The sequence below is a fragment of the Thalassophryne amazonica genome, chromosome 3 (assembly GCF_902500255.1).
Source record: "Thalassophryne amazonica chromosome 3, fThaAma1.1, whole genome shotgun sequence".
Classification (NCBI taxonomy): domain Eukaryota; kingdom Metazoa; phylum Chordata; class Actinopteri; order Batrachoidiformes; family Batrachoididae; genus Thalassophryne; species Thalassophryne amazonica.
Window position 1 is genome coordinate 41,839,438 of NC_047105.1, and position 12,396 is coordinate 41,851,833.

Below are 12,396 nucleotides of genomic sequence, written 5' to 3' on the forward strand. Positions count from 1 at the left end.
CTGACCAGCCAGTAACACTTTTACAATAACAGTGAAAGGCCTATTTATGTGTGATAAAATATATACAATTTCACAAAACTTCTGGTTTAATTTTATCATCTGCATTTGGGGACTTACAACAGCAGAGTTGCAGGTGATGGACAAACATAATACTTCATAATTTAAATAGACGAACTGGTATCGAGTTGCAGATTGATTTGGCAGGTTTTGTACCAGATGTACAAGAACCTAATGTGTAAACAACCCCTGGCAATAATTATGGAATCACCGGCCTCGGAGGATGTTCATTCAGTTGTTTAATTTTGTAGAAAAAAAGCAGATCACAGACATGACACAAAACTAAAGTCATTTCAAATGGCAACTTTCTGGCTTTAAGAAACACTATAAGAAATCAGGAAAAAAAAAAATTGTGGCAGGTTACTTTTTTAGACCAAGCAGAGGGGAAAAAAATGGAATCACTCAATTCTGAGGAATAAATTATGGCATCACCCTGTAAATTTTCATCCCCAAAACTAACACCTGCATCAAATCAGATCTGCTCATTAGTCTGCATCTAAAAATGAGTGATCACACCTTGGAGAGCTGTTGCACCAAGTGGACTGACATGAATCATGGCTCCAACACGAGAGATGTCAAATGAAACAAAGGAGAGGATTATCAAACTCTTAAAAGAGGGTAAATCATCACGCAATATTGCAAAAGATGTTGGTTGTTCACAGTCAGCTGTGTCTAAACTCTGGACCAAATACAAACAACATGGGAAGGTTGTTAAAGGCAAACATACTGGTAGACCAAGGAAGACATCAAAGCGTCAAGACAGAAAACTTAAAGCAATGTGTCTCAAAAATCAAAAATGCACAACAAAACAAATGAGGAACAAATGGGAGGAAACTGGAGTCAACTGTGACTGAACTGTAAGAAACTGCCTAAAGGAAATGGGATTTACATACAGAAAAGCTAAACGAAAGCCATCATTAACACCTAAAAAGAAAAAACAAGGTTACAATGGGCTAAGGAAAAGCAATCGTGGACTGTAGATGACTGGATGAAAGTCATATTCAGTGATGAATCTTGAATCTGCATTGGGCAAGGTGATGATGCTGGAACTTTTGTTTGGTGCCATTCCAGTGAGATTTATAAAGATGACTGCCTGAAGAGAACATGTAAATTTCCACAGTCATTGATGATATGGGGCTGCATGTCAGGTAAAGGCACTGTGGAGATGGCTGTCATTACATCATCAATAAATGCACAAGTTAGAGCAAAAACTGTGAAAACATTCCTTGCAAAAAGACACATAGGGTCAATGTCATGGCCTGCAAATAGTCCGGATCTTAATCCAACTGAAAATCTTTGGTGGACGTTGAAGAAAATGGTCCATGACAAGGCTCCAACCTGCAAAGCTGATCTGGCAACAGCAATCAGAGAAAGTTGGAGCCAGATTGATGAAGAGTACTGTTTGTCACTCATTAAGTCCATGCCTCAGAGACTGCAAGCTGTTATAAAAGCCAGAGGTGGTGCAACAAAATACTAGTGATGTATTGGAGCGTTTTGTTTTTCATGATTCCATAATTGTTTCCTCAGAATTGAGTGATCCCATATTTTTTTCCCTCTGCTTGGTCTAAAAAAGTAAGTTACTGACTGCCACAATTTTTTTTCCTGATTTCTTATAGTGTTTCTTAAAGCCAGAAAGTTGCCATTTGAAATGACTTTAGTTCTGTGTCATGTCTGTGATCTGCTTTTTTTCTACAAAATTAAACAACTGAATGAACATCCTCCGAGGCCGGTGATTCCATTTTTGCCAGGGGTTATAGTTTGATGGTGGGATGAAACCCACACAGATATGAGCACAACATGCAAACTCCATACACAATGAAGTGGCAGTGGTGGATTTGAAACAAGCATTATATATAATTTTTAATTTATTAGCTTCAGTAATTAGCACTGGCTTTTGCGGCACCGTTTTTTTAATAGTTCTGCAAAAGAAATAGATTCAGACCTCTGTTTAAGCAAATATAAATTGTTCAGTGTACAGGATACATTTGCCAGGCCAAAAAAATAAAAACCACAAAAACAGGGTTTTAAGTATTATTTTCTTAGAATAGTTGAATCAGATAGTGTTATCAATGGTATGGCGTTTGTGGTGAATCCTCCATTTACATTCATGAAACGCTCTTCATTGTGGACCAACTCTTCCAGAGTGATTCTGACTTGATGTGAAGGTTTTTACTTCATGTAAAGAGCTCAGTCACCATCTGCTTGCGTCACCTTGTGGTCTTTCAGGCTTTTTGGTGTTGCTTAGCTCAGAAAATTCCTTTTTCCCCTCATTCTTCAAAATGAATGCAACAAATTGTGCATTTGGTCACTTTCTACTCAGGTCTGTTTTTTCCCACCCCACTTCCAAGCCCAATTATGGCCTCCTTCTCATCTGTTGACCTTTATGGAGATCACATTGAGAATGATAAAGAAAAGCTACCAAATTCAATTTCAATACTTGGAGTCAACTCCAGATTTTTTTTTTTTTTTTTTTACCTACTTCATCTGCTATGAAATCAAGGAACAGGCTACAACTGACCATGAAGTCAGTAATCAGTCATCCAGTTACTCGTGGCCTCTGAAAACAGCAGCTTTATAAAAACTGGCTGATACCTAAATGGCTGACATTTTTCCACAAATTCCCTTAAGTGTTTTAGACAGTTGGAAACATGACCACATTAAGTCCCATTGTTGATAGGAAGCAAAGCACTGATGCTAAGGCTCCCTGAGGTGAAGCAGTAAGATGAAGTTATACATTTTCTGTTTAATCTACTTGCATTTGTGCTTTTCATATAAATTCCACAGGAACAGGTGCATGTGAATTTTGTGCCACATTTCTTTTGACTGATCCAGTTTTTAGCAAGTCGGCACTAGACCAGGCTTTTGGTGGCTTACGGTGCAATCACTTTCTGCTGCCACACAACAGCAATGTACGAACACGTAATTTTAAGACCAACATGCCCACATCAGCACAAGTGCACCTGAGATTTAAAGTGCATGGGCTTTGAGTGAAAGACAACTGAGTCAGTTGAAAAACAACACTTGCCCTGTTTTGTGAAAGGTTGCAGATGGGGAACTCAAAATTGAACAGCCAAAATATCGCCAAACTGAGATTGTAGGCTTTATAAGTTTTTTTTTTTGGGGGGGGGGGGGGGGGGTATAAATAAATAGAGTCTTTTTGGGACTTTTATTTATAAATGTTCCATCCCAAATTTCAATGAGTACAAGAAAATGACAAGGCTGTGAATCACCATGGTAACTAACTTCCCAAATACCAAACATATCTCCAGACGTGACAGCTGGTCTAAGAGCTTTTTGTTACCGGTCACACAGTCAACACGTGTATCTGGAAAATAAGGCCGCTAATGTTTGTCCATTTCAAAGGATCAGGACATTATTCTTTCATGTCCTTCAGTTATTGTACAGTCTGTTAGAAGACTAAAATTCATGTCATTCTATACAAAAACAATAATAACAGGCTAAGGTACAAATGTCACAGACAGATGTTCTGTTCATACATCCTGCATCACCTGTTCTGCTCTGAATCTTCATTCCTTTATTCCATCCTCTCCTCCAAAATTAAGTCACTCCATGTGTGAGAGGATAGGCCACTCCCTCACCAAACATGCACCCCTTCAAGGTCACACTCCCACCTCTTCATCCTTTTAAATGCGTGAAGTCCTTTATCCCATCAGAAGGAAAACGAGTGATGAATAGGTGCATTTCTCTCTTCCCATCTTGCTGTGCCAGAACCACCATCTTACTGCTCCTTCTCACTATGCTGGAAATTCATCATGAGAGCATACGTGACGGGGCAAAAGAGAACTGAAGAACACTGGTGCAGGCGAAGTGATGTGGACAAAGGGGGGCTAGAGACCGATGGACTGCAGGGTTTGTCTCTCGTTGTTGTTGAGGTGGCCTGAGAACATGCTGTAACATGGCTGCTGGGCAAACTGTGTCAGGAAGTCTGTCAGGTAAGCCTGGAGATGCAGATAATATGGTCAGTGTCAACTGAAACTGTAAAAGCACAAAGTCAGTATTTAATTCACAAAGCCATTTAGGACCCTGTCACACTCAGACGGAGACCATTAAGACCGCACTGCACTCAGACAATTTCAATGAAATGCAACAGGAACGTGGCTAAAATGGAAAACTGTTCCATTTTCAAGTCCGTAATTCGCCATGATTACCTACCTGCCATTTTCTCAGAGCGTCAGCCCTGTTCTCAATACTGTGCCACGCGTCTTCATTTGTTATGCACCTTTTCTTGTGTCCACAAGTCAGAAAATCCACTCTCCTGCCAAGCATACCAGCCTCCAAGCACACACTGTATGCTGTACATGCCACCACGTGCTTTGAAGTGAACCTCTATTTCTATGATGAGGTGGTTTTTGGGGGGGGGTACTGCATTATAACACTATGGACAGCAAGTGGTACATTTCTTTCACATAGCAGACTGCTGTGTTAAGGACAAATTTGGCATGTGTCCTCCTTAAGAATGAAACTGCTGAGGCAGACACTGTTTCAACCTCTTCATACTCAGAGTGTCATCTGATTTTGTTGGGGGGTTATTAGCCGATAGGCCACTCACCCTATGTCGTGGCGCGGCATCCGTCGTAGTCATTGGCTTCGTCCATTTAATGCGATCTCTCAACTATTTTTTCTAATTTGGATAGGGCTTAATATGGGTCATTAACATTGTTCCTGTCTAAAAATCATATCAAGAAAACCTGCACCCTCTCGGCCCTTTCTGGAATTAGTTTGAGACCTCTGACCTACATGCTCCATCTACCAAACAAAAGGTACTGCTGGTGGTGGAAATGCAAGCCAAGCCAGACTTAACCGTTCAGACCAGTACCATACCAACCCGGACTGTCGGCATATGTTGGCTAAATCGTCACAGAGTGATAACTGTATAACTTATTCGACATAGCCAGCGCGTTGGCAGATTTTTCATAAGATGGCTATATTTTCAAGGTGCAACAGGCCTGTTACATTCATTTAGTTGATGTTTTTGACTGGCAAAATTTCCTGTATATTTGTTTTGTAAATTGCAGTGACAAAAGTGGGTCGGGGGGGGACACCTTAAAATTTTTTGCAAGGGCCAAAGGGCCGAAGCCCCTGGGAGGGGGTCTGCGGGTTCTCCTCCAGAAAAAAATTTGAGATCTCAGATGCATTCTGGTGCATTTTCAGGTCTATTTACAAAATATATATATATATATATATATAAAAATTAATTTTTTTTGTTGGGTCAGGGCAATTTTCCCACCCCAGTCTTTTCATAAAACTTGTATTGTGCTACCAGCCTTTAATCCAAAAACATACATTGTGGTTCAGAAAACTACACTGACAATTCAAAGAACTCAAAAATAATAATTCTCAGTATCAATTCAAATGCAACAAAAGGAGTATTTATTGCACATTAATACATCAACTTGTTCAACCTTTACTCGCTTCTGAGTTTTTGTAGTTTTGGCAAGAGCTTTGGAGCAACTGATCTGTTTTCAAATTTTTGGTCACCTTAAAATCCTTACAAATATATTTTTAATTCAACAATTTCTGATTACTGTACATTTTGAAGTTAAATTTTTTTTCTTACATTAGAAAACTATTTTTAGACAAATAAAATGAAAAGTAATGTGTACATGTACTAATGCTAGATTCATTCAGCAAATGTATAGGTTGGTCAAGAAATATATTTCTTAAAATATAAAGAAATATGAAACAGCACTGTGCTATTTTCTTTGATTACTTGGTGGTTAAAAAAACTTTAAATAAAAAACTCTAGGACAAACACTCAGCTCAATACAACCTGCAGCTAAAAGCTAATTTATCTGATAAATCTCAGCACAGCACTAAGTCACATATTTTCACTCACTCACCTCAAATTTTTGTCCATTGCTCAAACTCAAGCTTATGGTTTTGACTCAAACAATAGTTAAACTCTAGTCTGAATGCTAACGGCATTAGCGCGTCAACCATTAGGAAAAATGCAGCTCATGACTTTTAATGTCAACAAAGTAAAACGTTAGGAAAAACAGCAGGGCAGTCCACAAAAACTTTATAAACTCTTGAAGTCCAAAACAAATGAACCCTTCTTTGGAAATTATTGGCAGCTAGCAAACAAACACGGTGCATTACTGCCACCAACTGTTTCGGCATGGAACTGAAATTAACTGAATGAATGGACTGACGCATGTTGTCAAAAATAACCCGGAAATGTTCACAACGTGAGTAAAAATCCTCATTTTCGGTCATGATCGCTTCTCCCTCAGTAATATATAAATTCACCCTCATTCATAGTAACAGAATTCTCTCTTGTTAGAAACTGACACCAGGTTATTTTAGTGCCAACTGCTGTTGTGCTCCAATAAGGTTTCTCTTTTTGTTTTATTACATAAAACTCTGTTTTATAAACATATAAAGAGATGTATATAACAAAAACCAACAATACATAGACGGGACCTTCCTCCCCAAACATTTATGCTGGTTTTGCGGTGCCAAGCAAAAAAACAGCTTTATTTACAATACAGAACGCCATTCAATCCTCCTCAAGATGGTGGCCTGAGCTACTTGTTACTGCTTCAGTGAATGATGCTGTTCCCTCTGGTCTTTCTTCATCTCTGTGGACTCACCCGAGCTTACAGTGCCGAGGGAACACATGGTAGACACACAGTGCCGACCCTTAAGTCAATGACTCAAACGCTGCACAAGGTAACCAACAAATGAGGTTATGATGCAAACTTTAAACTCATGGTGTGAGAGTCACCATAGTCAAGAGTAGTGTTATGATCTGATTGTCTTATAGCTCACACATGTAACATGATAGAGTAAACGGGCAGTTGTAAATGCATTATCTATCTTATTGGATCAGTCACAGCTGGAGATAATGTACCTGCAGGTCAACCTGATATATCGGATCTTTCAAGGCATCTGGATCATCCTCCTCATCATCTTCATAATAATCATCATCTGGAAACAAAGAGGTGTCAACATTAACCGTCATCATCCTGCATCACTGTTGTAATGTACAGTAAGAGTGGAAGATGAGCACAAAGCAAAGAGAACAGACGAGGCATGGGTTAAATACGAGTACCGTATTTGTTTGAGGCGATGAGATCAGAAAGCAGTTGCCCTGCCAGCCCTTCATCCTCTTCCTCCTCCTCCTCCTCCTCCTCCTCCCCCTCCTCCTGGTCCTCCCACATGCCACTGGAGTCTGAGACAAACAACAGTTGGTGCATAAAATGTGTCGTCATTCTTTAATTTATAGACGTGTTGAAAATTTTTACAAAATCTGCAGCAGTGACACCAGAATGGTCTCTAGAAGTTCAAAAAACATTTGTGCGAGTTAAGTAGAAGGAACCATAAATCACCTTGGCTCCAATCTGCGGCATTAGCTCTACTAGCATTTGCCTCCACTACAGTTGACAGTTCATTGATAATCAATTTGAAGATCTTCACTAGTAAAGGAATGTTGGTCCACCTCTCTGGGTCTATGAAAAAGAAAAGAAACAGATGGTGAAATAAAAACTAAACTAGTGAACAATGTACATCACAATATTCATATCCAACCATGAAAGTTGTACAGTGCCTTACTTTTTGCAGATTTAGAGCGCGTGCGGATGCCCTCCTCAGTACTGAAGATCTCCTCACCCTTCACCACTATGTCCTGCAGACGCTTATCGTCAGTGTTTAGGCTATGTTGCAACAGTTTGCAAAGAGCCACTGTGCTGCAGGAGGGCATGGTGAGGGAAAGATTTATAGAGGTCACAAGGGCACACATCCACGCTAACATACATATATGCCTTTATTTGGGAATTCCCGTGTCAGGGGAGGTGATGGTCTAGTGGTTAAGGTGTTGGGCTTGAGACCGGAAGATCCTCAATTCAAATCCCCGCCTGACTGAAAAAAATCACTAAGAGCCCTTGGGCAAGGTCTTTAATCCTCTATTGCTCCCGGTGTGTAGTGAGCACCTTGTATGGCAGAACCCTGACATCGGGGTGAATGTGAGGCATAATTGTAAAGCGCTTTGAGCATCTGATGCAGATGGAAAAGCACTATATAAATGCAGTCCATTTACCACTGTTATGGCTGCGTCACTTTTTTCTGTCCACGTGCACCACTTTCCTGAACATTCAGAGTGCAGCAGTGACCGGCCACCAGGCAGACAGGCACATGAGGTCGCCTTACAGCTTTCACATGCCCCAGAACTGATTTGAATTCTGGCAAACTGTGACAAAATTAACTCCCTTCAGCTGCTCCCTTGTTTTTACTCTGGGTCACTACAGCAGATCAGAGGTGGATCTTGATTTGGTACAAGTTTATTCCGGCGTCGCCGACCGAACCCCCCCACACCCAAAAATTGGTCCGCCCTGCCTTCACTGCGCATGCTGCATTTCTGTCCATCAGCTGCGACTCACGGATTATCATCTTGTTTCTGCTTCAAACTGCACTCCAGTCATCAACTATCTCAGCTACAGATATCTGAAACTTTTGTACAACAATCATTTCCACAAACAGCATTTTATCATAAAATACCGACCAAGCGATCAGAGTGTTGCAGCCAGCCGAGCTGCTGCTGCTTTCACTGTGCCTCCGTCATTTCAAAGCATCACTGATTATCGCCTCATTTCTCCTTAAAACGGACTCGTTCTGCTTAAAACTGACTTCAGAATTATTTTAGAGGTTTTGCTTGGTCACCTGATGGTTAATAATCACATTATTCCATTTGATCGCTTTGAGCGTAGAGAGTCTGTCTCAGACGAGCTGTTGTGGTCCCAAATGACGCATATGCAGTGAAGGCAGGGTGGACGATTTTTTTTGGGGGGGGTCGGGTTGGTCTACTACACCAGATGCCCTTCCTACTGCAACTCCACATTAAGCCGTGGTCCCACCAATGAAGGATGAATAATGAGCCACGTAGCATGTTTTTGGTACGAGTCCAGTTATTCAACAACTGTGGAGAATATTGGTTCTGACAGGCAGAATATTCAGCTAACGAGGCTCATCTCTGAGTGTGGCACTAATTTCAGTAAGTTCAAAATTTAGCAACAACAGCGTAGGGCCGTTTGTGTACGAGGTACTACAAGGACAAACAAGGATTTTAGAGGCATGTTTGTGGTGAGGATGAGGCTGTGAAAAGCCTATCCAAGCACCTGGTAGCTACGAGGACCGGACTGGCTATTTTGGCTCAGCCCTCTTGCACACTACAATCCCACCTGATTTGTGCGCCAGACGCTGTATATAAAATAATTATTTTGTAGCAGATTAATCATTTTCTGTTAGAGTTTGGATGTTGGAAACACCTCTAATCGCTTCTGAAATCACAGAGGACCGTTTCATTTAGAGCTTTTTTCCTCTCTCTGTCTCATGCGCTGAGGTGGAGAATGTATTTGGAACAGTTTAAAAGGTAATTATTTGTAATGTTTTTATTGTAATGGCTTGGTAAAACAGTTGCATGTTCATTCCTTCTTTATAAGCAGCTGTAAAAGTATGTTTATGATAGATTTACCATCTAGTTATAATGAATCAGATGATGCGCGCTCTGTGCATGCTCACGCAATGACTCGCACTCAAGACTAGTATTTACGCAGAATGCCAGCGCGCAGAAGAGCGATTTTGCAGACAATAATGGATGAACACAAAGTTAAAAGTTGGATCACGGTGTCAAAATGACTGTAAGCTGCGGAAGAAATAAAGCTAGTGAGAAGTGCAGAGGCGACTGCCGAGGAACCCGTAGTTTGGCTCTAGCTTGTCTATGGATGTGTTTTGTGGGTTTTTTTTGGGGGGGGGGGGGGGGTGATCCACACAGTTGTGGGTGTATATAATTAAAAGAGCAGGGTGCACACGCAGAACTGCTGCACTTAATGACTCTGGAACACAGGTGAACTGCAGCCTGACGCAGGGATGCACAAACCGGCCAGACTGTAGAGGAGTGTCTTTTTTTTGGACTGCGTTTAAAAAATGTGACAATATCTTGGGCAGGGGCGGGTTACTGTCGCAAATTGAACAGCACTAAGAGACGACTGTGTGCTTGGAGTGGTCACACGGGAAATGATGTCTTACCTGACTTTACCCTCATATTGCCCATAAAAGAGGTGTTGCCTGCTCATCCACTCTGTCATGACAAACTCTAGTGCAGGTTTTCCTGTTGGGCCTGGCAGACTACACAGGAACTCTAACAAAGGCTCCAGCTGGGAGTGAACCAGATGGGCAAACACCATGATCAGAGACTAAAAGACAGAGGGTGGGAGGGAGAAAAGTGATGAGGTGGTGAAGGTAACCGCAGCAATTAAACTGTAACTTTACAAACAAACTCAATTCCAACACTGATGTTGGGACCACACACTTTGATTTCCTCCTTTACCTGCATGACACTTAACGTTTCTGCCTGCTGCATTTTACTCAGAATTGCTCTGAGGATCTGGTCCAGTTGGTCCCCGAGCTCAGTACCTGCCCGAGAGATCAGAGTGGACACCAACCTGCCTACAAAGGCAGCTGTGAACTCAGACGTCCTGGGGTCAAGGAGCTGGTTGACTACCTGCATGACATACCAAAGGCCACTGTTGCCCTGCTCATCTCGCCACTGGGCAATCTGCTCCAGGGCAAGAGAGACATATGCCCGCAGGCACTCACCGCCATTCTGGAGAAAAAGCAAAAAGAGTAGAAGAATCAAAAGGTACTTATGACAAGAGCCTTCAAATAATTCCATTTTCATTTACTTAACAGCAGACACAGCTACATCTTGACTATCCAAAGACGTGGTCACATGTCAGAGTTAGCAGATTTTTAATGCCCGTGTTAAAGCTGACAATGGGAACAGACAAGTACACAAGGCACACCAATACACTCCTAAATAGGCCCAGAGGCCCGTCTGTGACGGTGCTCATCTCCGTAACATGAAGTGGATGACAGTCTGTGACCCCCCCTGGATCAGGCACCAGTCCGACGTAGGTTACTTCTCCAGCCAAGCTCCCAATACCCATTTGCAATGACAAAGACAATGCAGATTAAATGTTTATCTTGTCCAAGGACACAGACAGGTAGACTGAGTGGGAATCTAACCTTGGTTGACATATTGGCAGGCCAGCTCCTTTTCAGCTGAGCTACCTGCTCTGCACCAATGCCTCATCCCACCAAAAATCGCAACTCAATACCTCCCATTATAGGTGAGAATTTATAAACATCTTAATGGTAAATGGACTGCATTTATATAGCGCTTTTCCATCTGCATCAGATGCTCAAAACACTTTACAATAATGCCTCACATTCACTCCGATATCAGGTTGCTGTCATGTAAGGTGCCCACAACACACTGGGAGCAGCTAGGGGAATAAGGACCTTGACCAAGGGCCCTTAGAGATTTTCTGGTCAGCTGGGATTTGAACCAAGGATTCTCGGGTCTCAAGCCCAATGCTTAACCATTAGATCACCACCTCCCCTTAATGCATACAGTCCACAGATATGAATATAATGAATGCTTAAAAAGCAACTGCTATGGGGAGAGGGAGAAAGCATAAAATTTTTAAACTTTGCACTGTACTGTCACCTAGTGGCATCAATTTGGAGTGCTATTTGAAAATAATCAAATGAACAGTGTTTTTGGGGAAAAGGTACATGTATTACAAGTAGTAAAACTCCAATTAGGGAGGCAAAGAGAACCTCAATGGTACCCAGATTTGCTGCACAGCTGGAAAATACACTTTCAAACTGGTGGAACAAAAAAAAAAAAAATGGTGACAGCGTTTCAGTACATCAAATACTGAAAGCACTGAAGGGAAGGAATACTGTTAAAACATGACTTTCTAATCCACATACTCACCAGCTGTGGCAAAACCATTCATATATTTGAGTTCTCGGGGCTTAAATGTGTTAAACATGTATGCACTTTTCATTCAAGTATCTTCAAGTCATATGTATGGTGCAAAAACATCTTACATTTCTAACTTTAAATCAGTATTTGACAGATATGGAGTGAAAGCGCTATTAAACGGCTATTCTGATGTCACCGATTCCTGCTGTGTGTAAAGATGTGTGAAAGAAATAAGAGGTTCTGCTCATTCCATACATGCCTGCATTATCGTGTTGTCATCAGTGTGTAAGGTGCACTGTGCCACCACGGGGAAAGCCTGGCACACCAACATCTCTGAAAGAGGGGGCTTGGTGTTACGCACCACTGTCGTTAGGATGTCGATAGACGTCTGTGGACAGAGTCAGAAAGACCGTAAAGCAGATGATCATTTGGGAATGGTGTTGAAAAATCTCATGAGAGCACACTGACACAAGAGGTTAGCACGCTTGCCCGTCAACAAGAAGATCCCTGGGTCAGAACCACTAGCACCCCGTTCTCAGTGTACATCT

At 41.6% G+C, this 12,396-nt stretch overlaps 1 protein-coding gene across 1 annotated transcript in view; it reads right to left on the reverse strand.

Annotated features, from left to right (window-relative positions):
* Positions 1 to 3,205: 3,205 nt before the first annotated feature.
* ipo9 (importin 9) overlaps positions 3,206 to 12,396 on the reverse strand; it is a 38,255-nt gene continuing 29,064 nt past the window's right edge. Inside the window, exons 17-24 of the mRNA XM_034166100.1 lie at positions 12,108 to 12,236; positions 10,403 to 10,678; positions 10,102 to 10,268; positions 7,633 to 7,766; positions 7,410 to 7,529; positions 7,133 to 7,252; positions 6,932 to 7,008; positions 3,206 to 4,016 (exon numbers count right to left, since the gene is read on the reverse strand). Coding sequence (XP_034021991.1) covers positions 3,906 to 4,016; positions 6,932 to 7,008; positions 7,133 to 7,252; positions 7,410 to 7,529; positions 7,633 to 7,766; positions 10,102 to 10,268; positions 10,403 to 10,678; positions 12,108 to 12,236 — 1,134 coding nt within the window. The 3' untranslated portion in view covers positions 3,206 to 3,905. The remainder of the gene's footprint in view (positions 4,017 to 6,931; positions 7,009 to 7,132; positions 7,253 to 7,409; positions 7,530 to 7,632; positions 7,767 to 10,101; positions 10,269 to 10,402; positions 10,679 to 12,107; positions 12,237 to 12,396) is intronic.